The sequence below is a fragment of the Colias croceus genome, chromosome 26 (assembly GCF_905220415.1).
Source record: "Colias croceus chromosome 26, ilColCroc2.1".
NCBI lineage: Eukaryota > Metazoa > Arthropoda > Insecta > Lepidoptera > Pieridae > Colias > Colias croceus.
The window spans coordinates 6,859,516-6,879,856 of NC_059562.1; the positions used below are offsets into that span (position 1 = coordinate 6,859,516).

General features: G+C 34.1%; 2 protein-coding genes across 2 annotated transcripts in view; one reads left to right on the forward strand and one right to left on the reverse strand.

Moving 5' to 3' along the window:
* LOC123703596 (vinculin) overlaps positions 1-16,466 on the reverse strand; it is a 33,260-nt gene extending 16,794 nt beyond the window's left edge. The window contains exons 1-6 of the mRNA XM_045651684.1: positions 16,218-16,466; positions 2,045-2,152; positions 1,525-1,670; positions 986-1,091; positions 770-871; positions 1-133 (exon numbers count right to left, since the gene is read on the reverse strand). Of these exons, the coding sequence (XP_045507640.1) occupies positions 1-133; positions 770-871; positions 986-1,091; positions 1,525-1,670; positions 2,045-2,152; positions 16,218-16,274 (652 nt within the window). The 5' untranslated portion in view covers positions 16,275-16,466. The remainder of the gene's footprint in view (positions 134-769; positions 872-985; positions 1,092-1,524; positions 1,671-2,044; positions 2,153-16,217) is intronic.
* Positions 16,467-18,585: 2,119 nt separating this feature from the next.
* LOC123703590 lies at positions 18,586-19,975 on the forward strand. The gene is made up of 2 exons (XM_045651676.1): positions 18,586-18,794; positions 19,028-19,975. Exons 1-2 carry the CDS (start codon positions 18,647-18,649, stop codon positions 19,534-19,536), a joined length of 657 nt encoding a protein of 218 aa, XP_045507632.1. The 5' UTR covers positions 18,586-18,646; the 3' UTR covers positions 19,537-19,975.
* Positions 19,976-20,341: the final 366 nt, after the last annotated feature.

Genomic DNA, 20,341 nt, shown 5'->3' on the forward strand with positions numbered 1-20,341 from the left:
CTTCAGCCAATATATGTATATAAATCTTCATAGCGCAAATGAGTACGGGCGCCAATTTCTTCACGCTTTCGAGACAATGGGCGAGCGTCTCCGCGTGTGGCGGGTGCGTTAGTTCGGCTGCACGGGCTGCTACCTGGAATGTGGACCTAATTACTATGATATTAAGGTTTATATTGGTTTGGTCAAAGTTCGGGATATAGGCGGTTAGATCAGCTGCGCGAGCTGCTACCTGGAATGTGGACCTTATTTGTATTGACGTAAGATTTATGTTTAGTCGGTATTGCAATGCTTATATGGATTATTTTTGCTTAATGGCAACTTGTTAGTACTTGTTAGTTTCGGCAGAGACTCCTATTTAAACTGAGTTTAAATAGAAATATTTGAGTTTAGGGATGTGTAATGTGGACCTTACAATGATGACTGTAAGGTATACTTTAAATTTTTGCTTATAAAATACTCATATTTATTAAACGGTGATGAACATTCATTGGAAACTTATGTTAAATCAATTATTGGGAAATTATTAGCGTTTAGGTGATTATACAATGTACATTCACATAATTGAAGGTATTCTCTAATATTTATTTCTTCAATTATAGGTTAATAATATTATATTAAGGACATCGGTAAATCAGAGCTAGAATAAAAAAATATCAAATAATTATATGATATTTAGTGTAACAGGTAAGTCAGAATATGTAGTTATATACCTACAAAAAGTTTTAAAGGAAAAGCACTTAAAACATAGAGAAGTTTATCTCCCACATACCTCTCTTGCCGCTTTAGACAGCGCCGGCGAGATGTCCCTAAGGAATTGCACTAGATCCTCCATCGTGTCGATCACTTCAGCCACACCAAGGTAGTCCAGCACCTGGAAACGTTCATCATTATCATCATTTAGGTTGGGTTTTAACAGCATTCAAGGAGATGATAAGATAAATGAATATTACAATATAAAGACATACATATTAAGTTATGTTCTTACCTTTTTACACTCTTTGACAATCTTCCTCACTTCTGATTCGTCAAAACATAACAGCAACGCTGATGTCCCTTGCAGTATACCACGGGAGCCTTCTATCAGCTTTTTCCTGTAAAACGAAAGAACATAAATCAAAATCATGCTTTAGGTTAGTTACTTTCCATTTTCTTTATATCTTTCCTTATCTTTGCTAATAATACATGACTTGGGATAACTAAACCATTTCTCTTGTTATTTGTTACGACAAGCTATAAGCTCTTGTTTCTCCAGTATATTTTGCTCTCACCTTTTTTTTTTTTTTTTTGTTAACGGGGAGGAAATCTTCTAAAGATACTCTCTTTTGGGGAAAAAAGAGAGCATGTGGGATTCTTACCCACTAAAACCTCCTCGATGGCCAAACCCAAAGCATGGTAGCGGGGACTCCGGGATCTCTCGTAGAACGCACCAGAGCTCCCGCAGCTCTCACCTACCAGGCGATCGTAAATCCAAGACAAATTTCTTGTCCACCTAGTTACTTGAGCCAACTAAATTAGTCTTCTTACCTGGCCGGCCCGGAGTACGGGTCAGATCGCAGCATATCAGACGCCTGCTGCAGCAGCGTGGCCGCGCCCTCCACCCGCCGTAGCGCGCCCGGCATGTCCGCGCGCAAGATCGTGTCGTCCGATGACTCGATTGTTTCGTGTCCCACCTGATTATAATGGAGAACTTATAAAATTCTACAGAAAACCGTTCTATACAGGACTTATAGCATTTTGCAGGAAAAACAGTTTAATAGACAACTTTTCTGGAACAATAGCAATTCTCTGGATTTATCAATCATAAAATTTTGGTAAATTGCTATACTATTATTAAAGTCTTTCCAATACATTTTGACAAGAATAATAGTTATTTAAATGGTAAAAATTGGCGAAATCATTGCCTGACTATAAGTAACAACATATTCTGGGTATTACATCTCTCTTCTCTTCTTCTTTCTTCTGAGATTTTATCACGTTCTTAGGAACTACTTTAGAGAGCCCTGTTCACCTATTTTTTTAAATAGAAAGCTGTCTAAAACCTCACCTTAACCAAATTATTGACGGCGAGCGACACAGCCTGCACGGGCCGCGCCAGGTCTGGCATGGCGTTGCCATCTTCGGCTTCTTCGTGGAGGATCACCAGTCGAGATACCTGGAATGAGGGATTTGGGAATAAGAAAATGTTTGTAATTATATTTTATGCTGTTTCTTATGACTAACCCCAAATTAACGTTTGAGTTGGTCCTGTTAACGAACTTAACTTAAATGTATGCTAACTTTTCTTTCTTTGGAAAGTTTAGGTTCAAGAAAACGCTAATACATGTTTATGGTAAATGTTAAAAATACTTATGTAATGACGATTCGAAAGTGCTACTAAATAGTAGTCTAATTGAATAAATGAATGTTTGAGTTTGAGTTTGAGTTTGAGTTTATCCTGTTATTCTGTACTGTGCACATTCCGTTATGAATAAAGCATTATTTTTATATGTCAAGTTTAGGGCCTTATGGCTCTACCATGGCTTTGCTCTTTTAACATCGGGAAATTGAAAAGGAATGATAGACGTATAGGACAAATAAAAAAAGTATGATTAATGCGTCAGTAGTTACTGAAAGTACTATTTAAAAGATACAAAAAGTAAGTACATAATTTACATTTAAACGTTTGAATATATATAATAATGATGATGAAAAAGACCTTCTCTATTGAGGTATGAGAAATCGAAGGGTCCATTATACAATTCAGACGGGTTCAGTAACCTGCAATACTTTTGACTCCTTGCTTCTTTTCGATTAAGGTTAGGTACTCACTATATTCCTACATTTACTTTAAATTTAAAATATCTAAAAAAAAGTTATTTCTTTGAAGTAAGTAGAAAATTTCCTCATTTTAATTAAATTGCTAAATTACATACCGAATGTTAAACTATTTAATTTCCAAACAATTCAATCAATTAAAATATAGCATATAAAATCCTTCAGAAACAATGAACTTGGTCAAGAATGTCAAGATAGAGCAAGTGCACAATTAATTAGATAAGACTGCAATAACAACTTTAACTGCAACCATATTACTGCCTAGTGCTTAAACAATATTATATTATACCGAGAAATAAACAGACTAGGTACATACCTACTGTAGATATTATACATAGGCAATTAAATTATTAAAAAATTAACACTATGAAATACTAATATTGCTGTACTATTTCCCTTAAGATTTTCCTAAACCATATGAACATATTTTTTTAATAATGCGTTGTTGTGGTGCCATCTAAGAATGTTTTTGGTTCTTAAAAATACGAAATAACTAACTACATAAAGTAAAAATTACTTCGCTTGACAAACGTGCAGATAATTAAATTGCTTCAAATTAGCGCAAAAATACCGTTTTGATTTTCCGAAAAATACTTAAAACTTGCAAGACATGTTTAAGTACAAGTTAAAAACAATCGGAACAGAAAAAAAATAATTTTAATAATATAGTTCGGTATTTATTATGCTCACAAGACACAAAAATGCATAGGTACATGTTATCAATATGCAAATAAGTATATTGATAACAATATTCTTAGCGATGATTCATGTGGTCATTCATTAACATCTCCCATCTCCCTCTGTTCCTTGAGTTAGAGAGGGATAATAATATATCTGTACATACTTAATTTTTTTATTCATTCAACATTAAACCACAGATTACTGAATAGTGATTCTTTGTACGAGTAGTGTGGTTAAATAGAATATGTGGGTGATAATCTATCTGCTTTAGATTTGAACAAAACCTATACTAATATTATAAAGCTGAAGAGTTTGTTTGTTTGAACGCGCTAATCTCGGGAACTACTGGTCCGATTTGAAAAATTATTTCGGTCTTAGATAGCCCATTCATCGAGGAAGGCTATAGGCTACATATCATCACGCTAAGACCAACAGGAGCTGAGCAATGCGGGTGAAACCGCGGGGAACAGCTATTCTGTTATAATTGCGTGCAGAAACCGAATAGTTAGGTACATTCGAAGCAAAACATACATTTCCATTAAGAATTTTAGAACATTACTAACTTGGAGGAATTTACGAGTAGTTATTTCGAATAAAAGCATCCTAACCGTTTTACCCTGGCTCTTCTTTCATACCAAAATTCATCCAAACTTTAGCTGTAACGCATATTAGCGTAACAGCACAGATTAGATACTAGTTACTGCGGTAACAGGCCGATTGTCGAATTAACATTACGTAATAGTATAGCATACAAAAACGCAAACACCACCTACAGCTACGACAAAACCTCATCGTAAATGCCACACCACCTACCAACCCCACTACCATACTAACCTACGCGACAGCTAGCGGCAATGAATGGACTAAATCACGTAGAGTAACCATTTATGGCCCGTGCCATATATGGCCGGTTCCATATTTGGTCACGGCGCCCGCGCATACATAGGTGTCAAGCGTGGGCTTGCTCCTTTTGGTGTTTTATCGTGTGCTATTAAGAAGATACATAATGTGGTCTAGTAAAACAGCTTTTTTATATGTTAAACACTCAAGTGACAACCTTTTCTTTACCTAAGTATCGACACGTATCGACGATGAAATGATCTCAATGGTTTAGCATGCGTGGGAGTCGAGTGGCAGCATTAATTAGTTGAATTATTGAAACAGCATTGTCAAACAATGTCGCTTGTTAAACAATAAATATGGCTAATTATTATGAGCCTTTTTGAAAGTTTATTCGAGTAGATTTTATGTATGTAGTTTTTACAATTTTGGTGGAATTGTTTATTAGAGAAATATTTTTTACAGATCAGTTTAGTGTACCTGAATAGGTTCCCAGTACACACTTATTATTGAACAAACTGTATAAGTGTATAGTGCAATCGAAATAATATAGATTAGTTATACATATTTATGAAATTTTACAAACACGAAATCGTAAGAACCATACGCAATTCTGTTTTGACCTATTGTGTGTAAAAGTTCCATTAAAATCGGTTCATATTTTTCAAAAAACTTTTAAATTTGTTTATAGAGTGTATTTAGACTATAAACACTTGAGAAAACCCTACTTTTTAATCCAACTATATAGATAAAATCCCCTAATTACTGTCACTTGAGTCACGTTCCCAGAGGTGAATCGCGATGACGTCACAGGGGTGTACCGCAGACAAGCACCCCCGCCCTTAACTTGCCCTTTAGTTTGACTTTTACACGTATTTGCCTTTTATTTTGGCAACGTTTTGTTATCGAGTCTGAATGTATTGGTTTTAGTGGTTGATTTTATGGGGAGTAACTTGGGATTTGATGCTAAATTAAATGTTAAGAAAATTATCCATACTAATATGCGAAAGTAACTCTGTCTGTCTGTCTGTCTGTTACTCAATCACGCCTAAACTACTGAACCAATTTGCATGATATTTGGTATGGAGACAGACATAGGCTAGACAGGCATAGGTAGACATAGGCTACCTTTTATTGCGAAATACGTACCACGGGCGAAGCCGGGGCGGACCACTAGTGAGAAATAAGTTCAAAGCTGTATATATTTTGAAATAGCTGCGTTTTGCTATACAAAACATATCTATACTAATATTATAAAGCTGAAGAGTTTGTTTGTTTGCTTTCTTGAACGCGCTAATTCAGGAACTACGTGTTTGACTTCAAAAATTATTTCAGCGTTAGATAACTCATTTTCCGAGAGGCTACATTATATCATCACGCTGAGACCAATAGGAACGGAGCATTGCAAGTAAATCCGCGGGGCACAGCTAGTAATAACTAAGAACCAAAAACAAGACTCTAGGTTGAATAAGCAATCGGGCATTTTTCGCTTTACCACGCAAAATCGGGAGTATCAACTAGAGATATTAAAATGAAACCTTGATCGACCTGAAAGATAAGTAAATTTATACAAAGATCATTGAGATATGATCAAAAAGTCACGTACATATTATATTGAATGGAATGAAATCGAGAGTGATTCGAGTCACGTTTTACGCTTTGCTCTGTATATGGTAGGTCATGTACTTGTGACATCAATGCAATAATGAATAACTATTTACTAGACACTGCAATATTTGTTCTTAGATCTTTTTGTAATATACTTCTCCTGGATGCGTAATGCAATGGTATGTAGTTAGTTATAGAATATTTGGATCAGTAATACCTAGATGTTTTTCTTAGAATCTATCTAGGTACGAGGCTAAATTCATGCAGTTCGAGATTTCTGGAGTCTTAAAAACAAACTTACAAACGATAATTATATAATATGTAAGAGTGAAAGTAATACATACATTTTATTATGTACATATTATACAAAACCTATACTTACTTGTTTTCACAAAATATTTATTACAAGGAAAAAGTAGAAAATACGTGTAGATAAAAAAAACATCCTGACAATAATTTCAACTCACTTTTTTTTGTAAGTACCTACTCTCCTAAGTCAAATAAAATATGACAATATCAAATGTTATATATGCACTGTGGACAGACATAATACCCACCGACCTTCCTCAACTGATACAATTGAAAGACATTGAGAATAGTAATCACGCCCCCGCAATTTAGAGGATGTTTACTTTGCAAGGAACTTGTTATTTCAACGAGTCTATGAGACAATTGAGCACTTTTTGATGGATTAGAGCGCAATTTCATTATTAGATAGCTAGTGGGAAGAATCTTCTTCCGGATTCTTCTTTCCAAAGCGATGTAGCGTGATTTCAAACTTTTAACATCAAGATTTTTATGATATTTTTGTAAAATCGAGTTTATCAAATGAAAAAGACTAGGTACATCATTAAGAATTCCAACCAATACCCGCGGCCCCATCAATCGGCTCGACGGAACACAGTGGGGTTTTAGTCGGTAAGAATCCGACATAACCCACGGCTCCTTCCCCGGGGGCCGTGGGTATCTTTGGAAGATTTCCTCACTTAAAAAAAAGGTAAGTACATCATTATGTAACAGTTCTCGTAAAGAGCTTACTACAGAAATTATCCTAACAAGTATGGTTGAGAGTTGAGACTAACTATTCATAAGTATAAAGCGGACTGAATTTTATTTAAGGGTTCATGTAAAGTGCAATTCTTGGTGCAATTATTCGTTCTTAATTCTTATTTATTATCGAAACTATGCATTCATGACGTATCGTGAAATTTCAATTACAATCATCATAATTGATGGACCAGTTAATTTCACATTACGATTTTCATTGGTTCCCGCATGGGATAAAATACATATGTTTAACTAGCTGTTCCCCGTGGATTCACTCGCATTACTCCGCTCCTGTTGATCTTAGTGTGATGATATATAGCCTATAGCCTTCCTCGATAAATGAGCTATCTAACACCGAAATAATTTTTCAAATCAGTAGTTCCTTAGATTAGCGCGTTCAAACAAACAAACTCTTCAGCTTTATAATATTAGTACATTTAGATTTGTGCGGTTATGCAGTATAAAAAATAACATTTTTGATACAATCAGCATTTAAACAAATGTGAATTTCTAATATAAATACCTACCTATTCATTATTTATATTTATAGGTAACTAGTTACAGTATTTGATTCATAATATCAAGAATAAACTTTTGTTTACATAACATTTTATCATGAATATAAACATCACGCTCGTCTGCGAAAAGTGAAATATTTTTAATAAAAATTTTGTAATCATATCACTGATTTATTTTTCCCTTTTTAGAGCTCAAACACTAAACAAATTCCCATGAACTTTCATAACAAAACAATATTTCATTACATAATATCTATACATCTGTATAAATATAGATGGATCCTAGGAGACACCAAAGACAAGAGAAAGATGATAGTTAATCGTCGTGTAAAGTGCACGCAAGCGAAGCCGCGGGCGTAAAGCTACTTAACATGTCTAGGCAAAGCTCTATTCATACAGTACAATGTACATATTTAATGTAGTCATTACCTTCGCAATTAATTAATGGGTTTTTATGATTACGTTACGGCCTACCTACATGATAAACGGCACTTCATTACGAATTATCTATTTAATCCAAAATATCTCGTTACTAACTATTCATAATATGGGGGCAGCGAAAAAATTCTCACTTTTCTATAGAATACACATTTAAAAATTAAAAATTAAACATTTAAAAATTAATAAATTAAAGAAATGTAGTAAAATACAATTAAAGTTCTATAGTTATTTTCAACTTGCTTCCGCCCGCGACTCCGTCCGCGCGGAAAAATTAAGAAAAATTAAGATTAATTTTTTTTCTACGTATTTTTCCGGGATAAAAAGTATCCTATTTTACGCCCAGGATAATAAGGTATAATTATACCAAGTTTCATCGAAATCGAAGTTTTCACGTGATGCCTGAACATACAGACAGACAGACAGACAGACAAAAAATTTTTTAATCACATATTTGGGCTTGGTATCGATCCAGTAACACCCCCTGCTAGTTATTTTTTCAATATTTTCAATGTACAGAATTGACCCTTCTACAGATTTATTATATGTATCTATACCCTTCTACAGATTTATTATATGTATCTATACATATAATAAATCTGTAGAAGGGTCAATTCTGTACATTGAAAATATTGAAAAAATAAATAGCAGGGGGTGTTACTGGATCGATACCAAACCCAAATATGTGATTAAAAAAATTTTTGTCTGTCTGTCTGTATGTTCAGGCATCACGTGAAAACTAACGATTCGATTTCGATGAAACTTTGTATTATTATACCTTATTATCCTAGGCATAAAATAGGATACTTTTTATCCCGGAAAAATACGTAGAAAAAAGTAAATCTTAATTTTTCCGCGCGGACGGAGTCGCGGGCGGAAGCTAGTTTTCAATAAAAGTATAATATACCTACTCGTACCTAGAGATATGTACTCAATAGGGCGATCTTATCCAATAGCTATTTCTGCCAGACAGTGTTTATATTAGACAAACAACGTACAAGTGCGCCCTACAACGTATCGATCGGGCTGCTAGAGGGTATGTGTAGACAGACACACACGGGACAGACGGTTGAAGAGTCCTTATTTTTTTACGAAAAAATAAACTGACGTAAGTAATATGCTATGACTCGTCTTCCTGGACATCTTTTTAAAAGTTCCCAAGATAAAAACATTATTATTTTTGGTATTTTAATGCTGATATTTTTTTGATATGTTTCGTCGCTACGCAGCTCAGGTACAATAGAACGCAAGTAATGGTCATTAGAAGGCTTCCAAGAAAATTTAATAATGTTTGTTTGAACGAATATCAGCAGTATGTGATTACTCGATTTGACCATTTTTTATACAATTCAAAACAAAGACATGGTCTCAATAGCTTTTAAAATAATAAACTAAATAATCAAGGGCTAATACGAAAATTCAGAACTTCGTGCCATCACTTTTTTTTCATAAAGAAGCATATGAAATTCGATCAACAAACGGCCATTATTTTTTCACCATATGGTCGAATCGACGCTCGCCCACATCTTCGGAGGTCTATCAATGGCACGTTTAAAACATGACGTAATAAATTAGTTAACACATACAAAAACGGACAAAATTAACTCCATTGACACAGTCACAGTGTGGTTAGATTATATCAGCCTATTTTATTTTATGCCTCTGCTTTTCAAGAAAGTAGTCTCCATCGTTTATGATTACGCCAAAGAGGCTAACAAAAGCAAAACTTTCAAACTTAATCCATAACTTCCAATTCATTTTCACAGCATGGTTTCACAAATCACGAACATGAAGTGAAAGCTGCCCATTTCACGCAATCCCTTGTGCGATTTTCTAAACTCCCCACAGGCATTGAGTCAATTTTCGCCAAAAATATGCTAAAACCTACAACAAAATCTAACAATATGAGAACCTATTGTATTCTTTAGAATATTAATTGATCTGCATTCTAAATAATGGTTGCTGCTTTGCTGACGGGGAGTCCTTTTTGCCTCCATTACTATCTTTTTTTTTCTGTTTATAAAACGATTTCTATTTCTATTTCTATTGCATTCCGAAAAGGTTTCACAGTCTTCGACCTGTTTCAATAGTAGATATCAACCCAAAATCTATAGATAGACGAATTAGGATCGATAGTATTCATTGTACATCGCTTCTTCAAGAACAAGAAAGCGATCAAAAGTTACCACGCATTCGAATAATCTTCTTTAATTCACAGATTACCGACATTTCGATATCCAATCATTAAATCTTATTGAAATATTGTAAGGTACTCTTATAGGCATAGCGGCATGCATTATGGGCCAAGGTCGCGCGGCGACGGAGCACAAGGTTGTATAACGTATAGTGTATACAGTGTAGGCTTTATTTGTTGTGACCGGTGCAGGTGACACGTGTACAAAGCATACGATAACATAATATGATATTTTTTTGAAATAAGCCCCGATAACTGTGTATGCTTGTTATCTCTTGACAGTAGCATTTTCTATAGAAAATGTTGGTGAAATTAAACCATAACAGAGTTTTGGAAACTTTATTATCATTTTAAGCTCTAGACGAAGAATAAGGAACAGTAAACAATTAACTTATATTGGAAAATAGTAGCTAGAATATTGGCCGAGATTCTATCAATAGTTAGTTCCAATTAATACCTCTAACTGCTAGAGTCTAGCATATATAGTGACATACAAAATTCTGTTTTGGCATGTCAACAAGATAATCTTATACGCTTAAAATAATGTTTGCCGTATGCGTATGGTACTTGAATATAAATATAAGTGATTGTTTCAGCTTCTAAAAGCAAATGGACTGATTTTAAAGAAGCTTTCACAGGCAAGTAGTGAATGGTGCAAGGTTTCACTTGGGCTTATTCTATTTAGGAATATTAATTAAGGTTACCCATAAAATATCTCTATCGTATTGTCGTAATTCTTACAACAACACAATGACAATAAACAAGCGAACACAGGTTTTTGGCGCTTTCCTTATTTCTTTGTTTAACTCTATTAATACCAACAAAACATAACAACGTTTCAATTATACCCCTATCAATCCAAAACTGCTGAACGGATTTCTACGAACCACACTCCGCAAATAGCTTACGACCTATAAACATGCACTTTTTCCATGCGCAGGCGCCACGGCCGGTCTACAACAAACACGTCCAGCATCGTTAACCTTGGTTTAAAACAAATTTTAACACACTGTTTTAGCGATTATGAAATGTGGCCGTAACCAGGTGATGCAATACCAAAAGCTAATTTTACCACATGACTCAGCGGACGCGTTGCTTGTTTTGCTGCTGCCTCGCGTTCAGTTTTAAACTCGGATTATTTCGTAATGTTCATGGGGAAGTGTGAGATCTTTATGGCAGCTAACAATATGCTTGACTGCACAACAAAATGTTACCACATGGAGGCAACCATCTGAAGATTTTGTTGTTAAGGTAGTCCAGTACTTTCTAGGTCGTAGAAATTCGGCATTATCAAGTTCCTTGAAAGCTCTGGGTTCTCTGGGTTGGGTTCGTTATAGATGTTTTTTATTCTCCAATAAAAAAGCTCTATAAAATTTCTAACTGTTCGTTAATGATTTATAGTACTTTACGGACATTCGGCACATTGGAAGCCTGATGCTTTGATATTAAGGCACTTTATCATATTTTCTTTACACTACCGTCCGTCCGTCTTCCACTGTGTAAAGCTTCACAAATTTTATCTGATTCTACGCGTCCTGTTAATAAAAAATAATACGTGATATAGCGCTGTTCTAAAGAAAAGGGCATGGTATCATAATTTTAGAAAAATGTAAATTGCAAACTATAATTATTATTACTCTATTTCTAACTACCACGGTTCAAGAACATTGTTTTACACGTGTCTCTCCTTATTTTAGCCTTTTATTTTTATTACGATACTGCGGTCTTGCGGTTGATACTATGGTTATTTGACACGCTTCTTGCTTGACTGCAGAAAGTTTTTACACCTATTGAATATAAGCGCCTAATGAGCAGAAAATCCGCGATGTGATACAATTGAACTAGTTTTATTTGCAATTGGCTAGTCTTGACTCTTGTTACATTAGCTGCGTAAAATCAGAAATTGCGGGTATCCGCATAGTTATATCTTATTTTACGATTAATGTAAAATAATTAATTAGTTAAGTTGTTCACTATAGCATCTGTTTATATATCACTCTCTAACCATCTAACCTTCTAACTATTTCCAGACAGAAAAATCATATCAAAAATCGCTCCATTGTGACGGGAAAGAGTAAGGAAGTGAGATTTTTAAATATTTTTGTTACTATTTATTGTGCGATATTGACAACCCTACTCTCCATATTACACGTGAGTACTGTAGCCCTATAGTTACTAAACATTTCCTGAACCATCTCCACAAACCCATTTCAGTTCCTTATATTTTCCTGTTCAAACAAACAAACTCCTCCATTACATTAGAACATTATATAACCTTTGCTGCCCACATCCGTCACGCGAAGGGCGAATACGCCAATATTTCACAAGACCGGATGTCAACACGCCCTAAATAAAAAGCTTTTTTTGTGTATGTGAAAATATAATTTGCTATGCCCGCTTCTTTATTCTGAGTGAGTCTATACTGAATTTGTAGTGTATGATAAATCAGCAGGGTTTTATGTCGTAAGTAGTTAGTTACCTAGATTTTATGTTGTTACATCTTAAGAGCCAAATTTACTGAACCGAAATTTAACAAATTCCAATCATCCCGACACTTAAGATAGCGCTGTTACAGATTTAATATTCATAGTTACTAGGTAATTAACTAATGTTTACTACCTCTGCGAAAGTGCCTTTGTATGGTCTTACGCCGGCACCGCTGAACAGATTTGTATGAATTTTGATACTGAAAAATACGCGACAGACAGTATTGTGTTATCTGTGGCGATAAGCTCATAAGAGCATTGTGATACACTTTTCTAAGATTTTATGTATTTAATAATTCAAATATCCCTTCAGCAGTATGAACGTAATGATAGGTATACATAGTTAACGTTATATCTACCTTTATAAAAAAAAAGAGTATAAAAATACATTTTCATGTCTATAAACTCACCATCAAAGAAACACAAATCAAAACACAAGTCACGGTCTTCAGTGAAATGGTTAAAAATTCCGCAAGTCTTCAAATAAAATATGTACGTAAAGAGGAACGTCATAATGCGACGTAGTGCAGGCAGAGCGACCTAAAAACTCGGCATCATAATGATGCTGTTAATGTGGCTTAATTTTATATATTAAGTGCTATTGTACTCAATAATCGAGGAACAAAAGATAATGTGTAACTATGATATTCTTAACTTTCTTGATAGTGAAAGGAGTTTTCGAACGTTTGAGAAGTTTTCCGTAAAACTTAAGTGTACTTACTTGTTTACATTTAAAGTTTCTTTGTTTAATTATACAAATTAAATCTGACTGAATGTTTTACAATTTAGCTACAAAAAATAATATTTCATTCTGCAATTTTTATTAGGTAATTTTGAGCAGATTAGTTTTATTTCAATTCATCTCCAAACTTTAGTGTTAATTTTATCTTGCGTTTTTTAAAGAATAAACAAAACATTTTTTTATAGGCTGTTTTCCTATGCTAGCAACATGGAATCATGAATAAAATTTTCTTGCATTGTTTGACGGTAATCACATAACAGAATAAATATTAAAAAAGTCGTGTGGCACTCGGGGACTGCCTCGGTAAAGCATAGCATGCCTTCAAGCCACGCCTCCACAGACATACATATAATATGTCTGTGCACGCCTCCGAGCCCGTCGGAGTAGGGAGCGTGAGGTTTTTTCGTTACGTAATTTCTCGATTCGGTCCCCGCGCTCAAGGCCCGCGATAGAAGCTATGCAATAGCTTAATAGTAAAGGTAATATAAATTATAAATCATCCCAAAGAGAAAGCATTATCTCTTTATAAGGTACAAATTTTAACAACAGCTATGTATACAAAATAAACACATTAAATAAGTGTTATTGAAATAACATAAAGCTATTCATTGCAACGGATCATTAACCCGTACTCAAGATGACTTCATTTAAGTCCAGACAGCTTCCTGTATGCATAAGCAGATTATTGTTTATTGGCGATAGACCATTATATGAGAAATGTTAGGAGTAGGTATATAATATATCCACACTAGCTTCGCCCCGCGGTTTGACTCGCGTGATTTCTCCTGTTAGTTTTAACGTAATGATATATTCAGCTTTCCTCGACAATGATATTAGTAACAAGCTGCCCCTGCAGAGGTTCTGCTTAATTGCCCATCTGTTTTATTTCCTTAAGGGGCTGACAAGACCAAATTGAAGTTATTTGAGCAGCTTTTTAAGAAAAGATATTTATTCTAGCCCATCAAAAAAATATATGTTAATATTCATCATATTTCGAAGACCATGGACGGACTCGATAGATAATTGGACAAAATCGGCTCGATAGAAAACAATTGCAAAGATCATGTCCAATTGTATGGGAGTAAACAAGAGCGCAATCACTGTTAAATTGGGTCTTGTCAGCCCCATAAGAACCTTTCTCGTGCCTTAACAAAAAAAAAAATGCTGAATTGGTCGAGCCATTCACAAGCTTTGGCTTCGCAACACATAAGGCAATTCATTTTGATTATATAGATAGAACTCATACTTAAATACACTAGGGATTAAACATAAGTAACCTTTTCCTGTCTTGCCTAGCCTTTGTATTCTGCCTAACATCAGTTGATTAGTATTAAGTGTTGTATAAATAATATTATCCATTTAGAAATTAAAGACTTTTTAACGGATTTTAAACGCGATTTATTCATTATATTGAGACTGACTCAAGCGTAGAATGAACAGGTACTTTCTAGGGAAGCACGTTCCATCTTAGACCGCATCTCAGTTTAACATCAGGCGAGATTGTGGTCAAGCACTTCCCTATTACCAATAAAAAAAAAGACTCTGTGACCACGCTCACTGTTAAGTGTTCGAAACGTCGGGAAAATATCATGAATAAATCGCGTTTAAAATCCGTTAAAAAGCGTAATTCCGACATTCCGTAATTTATTAATGTATTATCTATACTTGCGTAAAATCAAACACTAGAAAACAATAATAGTATCCATGTTAGGATAGAAAATAGTAAACTAGCCGCGCTATATGCATACAATTTAGTTGGAATTTTATCGTAAAATTAATTAATGTTTAATAGTGTATGAATAATCAATATTGTCAGCTGTAGTGTGCGCTTTTTATAAATTTTGAAAATATTTACTAAGAAATTCTTATTACAAGAGCTTACTGAGCTAATTATATTCTTAGTTTCCATAATCAATAATAGAAAATGAAACCCGTTTTCCTTGGTCACGGCATCACATGTGAATGGGTGGACCGATTTAGATAATTATGTTTTTTATAATATTCCTTGAAGTACAAGGATGGTTCTTATGGAAAGAAAACATAAATGTGTACCACGGGCGAAGCTGGGGCGGGCCGCTAGTAATCAATACCTAAACAATTTCAACTTATTACTTAATTGTAGATAACTACTGTTAAATATTTCAAACACATTAATTTTGGGTTTTATTACCATGACTGTTGCGGACACAGTGAATAGGTATGAATCATTCTTCTATGAACATTGATTAAATTCTTATTGGATTTGTCATTAAGCTATGTTATAAACAAAACTATTAAATGATTTTCCTATTTAAAACATTTTATATATAGAATTATTTTATTTCCTTAAGGTAGGAAAAAGAAAGCATCATAACTTTTTGTGAATTTATCATTTCTACCAGTGAAATTAACATTTTAATTAAATAATAAATAGTTTTCGTTATTTTAATATTATATATAAAATCCCTAATGATTTATTACAAATAAAACAGCATTGGAATCAACTTTATATTTAGACACATAATAGGAATATCGTGCGAGGTAACTTTTACTGCCTACAAGTTCGCGTCGATGCCGAATATAGTGATATCTCCGTGATTCTCGCGTTAATATCGATGACATAATACAACTGATATGTCGTCATAAATATAAAAAGATCATTATCTCCTACCTAGGTAGGTATATAAACAAACTCTAGCACTATTGAAAGTTTTTCAAACGATTTATAGCAGTTATTTTCCAGAAACTCAAGACCGATGAACAATGCGAACTTTTTAAAACTTTTTAAAATAGAGCATTGCAATAAACCTTTCAACCTAGTCCAATTAATACATCTAGATAAAGACTAAAAATAAAATTCATTGACTCACCTGTTGAGCGACCGGCTCTAAAATACTTTCGATTATCTTGGTATGGAACACAGGCATCTTGGATGTTGATAATAATTACATTAGATTAAAGTACCTAACAACCACCACAATGCCACACGACACTAAAAACACAAGTAACACAACACAACCAAAGAGTTCGAAATACCAACAATTCTTGAAAAACAAAACGAAAATAAATAAATTTTGTACACAACCAAAAAACACTAAGCTCGTCGACTGAGACTTGAGAGTCGATCAGTCGAGTGATGGTCGAGTGGAACTTGGAAGTTGGAAGAGATTTGCGTACAATTTCACGCAGTGGCGAATGGCGATTGCGATTGGTGAATGGCGAATGCAGATGCAGAAACACAAGTCACAAGTGCCAGTTGCCACAGATACTGACAGTTGACCAATGTTGTCATTGCAGTTGACCCACGACACAGACCCACGACATGACATTAGCTTGAATCATGTTTTGACATGATTTTGGCCAATCCATGAAAAGATAATTTGACGTTTAACAAAATATTGCTATCTAAATATTTTCAATGTACCCTACGCCTTTATCTGGACTATATCTATGTCATGTCGTGGCCAAATCGTAGATTTGCTCATTTCATGAAATGGCCAACATAGTTTGATCAGATCGTTAAATCGTCAACGTTTCACGATTTGGTCATCGACATTTGGCCAGATCGTATAAAATATCTTAGATAGTCCATAAAACATTAAAAAATATCAGAATATTTTGAGAACTTGTTTATTGTCATTTAAGTTAGTGCCGCGGTAGCGCCGGCGAATACCAGAAGCGAATGGTTTTTTTCAATAGAAAACAGTTAGGTTAGGTTAGGTTAGACTTTAATAAACAATGCGCCAAAAACGAATCGCTTTTTAAAAAAGAAACAAAAATGGTCATGAAATGGCCATCCACGTTTGACCAGATCGTTTTTGGCCAGATCGACGATCTGGCCAAACTAAATTGGTCATTTCATGAAATAGGTAAGCAAATCTACGATATGACCACGACATCTATATGTCGTGGTTATATCTTAGATTTGATCATTTCATGATATGAGTGGCCATTTCACAAAATGGTCGCATATCGTGAAATGGCCAACATAGTTTGATCAGATCGTTAAATCGTCAACGTTTCACGATTTGGTCATCCACATTTGGCCAGATCGTATAAAATATAAAGAGTCCATAAAATATTAAGAAATTTCAGAATAACTATATTCTAAAAACTTGTTTAATGTCATTTAAGTTAGTGCCGCGGCAGCGGCCGGCGAATGCCAGAAGCGAATCGTTTTTGCAATAGAAAACAGTTAGGTTGGGTTAGGTTAGACTTTGATAAACAACGCACGAGCCGAGCGAGCAAAGCGAGCGTGCCACGGCAGCGGCCGGCGAGTGCCAGAAGCGGATCGCTTTTTAAAAAACAAACAATTATAATAATATAGTAGTAGTTTCTTAAATTATTATTTTATTTAAGTCGCATTTTTTCTTAAATACATATAAGATATCCAAATTTTCCATAGTACTCGTACCTCTTCGTCGTAAATTCTTTGCTATGACTTTCTTCATAATATTGTTATTAAACGAATTATGAAGTTTTTAACTGCGAATAATTTAATTTTCGCCAGCGGCCGCCCGCGCCATCTTATCACATAAACACAGAGCTTGCAGCGCCTCTACCAACGATTAATGTAACTATTTTACGATATGATCAAATAATTTTGATCATTTCATGAAAAAACCGTGCGTTAATTGGCCATATCGTGAAACGATTTCTTGTCATTGATCTGCCCAAACCACATCATGATGTGGCCAAACTAAATGGGCCATTTCACGATATGCGACCATTTCGTGAAATGGCCACTCATATCATGAAATAGGTAAGCAAATCTACGATATGACCACGACATATATCTCAATTATTAATATTTAAAACATATTATTAAATAAATATTAGAACGAAAAATGGAATAAATAAAATACTTCATGTACATAATTAATAATTTTAATCATCATAAGATGTCAGTCTTAGCCTCTAAACTCTAAAGGTTAATGTCTATAATATACGGTGATTTTTTTTTAATTATTTAGCTTTTCTTTGAAGATACTAAGAATTAAAGCCTTTTAATTTTTCAACCAATACTTAAGAAGCATAAATAAGGCTTCTAAGTTTGGTCTATTATTTTTCATTCTTTTTAGTTATTTATGCTCTTTAAAATACTATTAATGGAATTATATAATTATTATTATGGAATTAAAATTTCTAACTACAAGAAGTCCAATAAACATATCTCCAACATTTTAGATTACCTAATCATTTTGATATGACTAGCAACACTAGCTGTCAATTTGACATACGAACCGATAAACGTTCACGATACGCGACTGTCGTCCGATAGCTACCGGCAAACTAAGTCATGCTGAACAGAGAGAAATTCGATTTAAAATTAATGCAACTGGTTAAGGAAAATCCAGTGCTTTATGATTATAATTGCCCCAATTACATGGACTTTAACGCTCGGACAGTCGTATGGCAGAAAATAGGCGATGAATTAAAAAGACCCGGTATGTCAAATTATATCTTTACGATATCGCTGGTTTTGTCCTGTTAGCACTTTTCAATAATTCTGTGGAATAATCTGTACTGGAATGTAATAAATTATAGTCTGCTTTAATTTTAATGATTAGAATTGGCTGATAAGTGAAGTAGATGATCGCCCTGGAATCATATTATTGTTAATTTAATTGTTATCTCCTTTCATAATAATATTTTAACAAATTATTTTTCCGTTCTTCAGCGGCAGATTGCAAAACCAGATGGGTGCACATCCGTGATGCATACAGACGGCTACTACGTCTGTCCCAAAAACGTGGTCAACATAAAAAATATAAATACGAAAGTTCAATGTCGTTTATGAGGCCGTACTTTAAAGATGTCAATGTTGTTGGTGAAACATGCGATGACGAGGTGAACTTTGAGTGTGATTTCGCAGCTGATAGTGAATACTCTGAGGAACCTTTGAAGAAAAAACCTAAAATGAAGAAAATAAGGAAAAGAGAGTTTGACGATGTACATGAATTTGAATCAGTATCTTTCAATGATACATCCGAATTTGACACATCCGATCCTATCGATACATTCTTACTAAGCATTGGTGCTACTTTAAAGACATTCTCTCCTTATCATTTAAATATTGCAAAGACGAAGATATTTTCAATTGTACAGGAACATGATTTGCTTCAAATTGTTCAACAGCAGGAGGAGGAATCTAAAGATGCGTCTACTGAAATCATAATGGAAAACTGAAATAAAACAATTAGTTTTAATATCATTAGGCTAAATTTTTTAGTGATTGTACTTGACATAGGAAAGATTTAAAATCGGTTCATGGTACCAAGGCGCTAGGAAGCAATGAAAGTGTACATAATATTGTTTAATAAAATTGGACTAGAAAGAAAAAGTAAACTATTGACACTTTCCTGTGGATTTGAAATTTTGACAAAATTTTATTCGCACAAAAAGTTGTATTTGTTTATTTTTTAAGTAAATATTAGTGTTCCTCTGGTTGTAATGTGATATTAATTGAAACATAATTGTACTTTGTTAAGATTTGTTGAAGATGATGTTGAAAAGTTTCATAGAAAATGCGTTTGTTTTTGGAACAGACAATAATTAATTCAGTTTTCATTACATTTGCATTGCGACTAAAATGATTGTAAATAAAATTTTTGAAATATGTTAACTATCTACCTATTTTATTCAGATCATTTATATGAAAAAAAAACATGATGGTAAGTACATTACAAATCTACTAACTGAAATGTATACAATTTGTCTGTACTACATATAGGGGAAAAGCGGAACCGTCTTAACATAATAATATTATGTTGCGATTCTGCTCATTTTCACTACCATTTTCACTACCTAGTATTTAAAACAAAGTCGCTTTCTCTGTCCCTTTGAATGCTTAAATCTTTAAAACTACGCAACGGATTTTGTTCCGTTTTTTTTTAATAGATAGTGATTCAAGAGGAAGGTTTTAGTCTTAGGTTTTAGTATAATATAATTTACTTATTAGGTTATAGACGAAGCCGCGGGCGGTAAGCTAGTT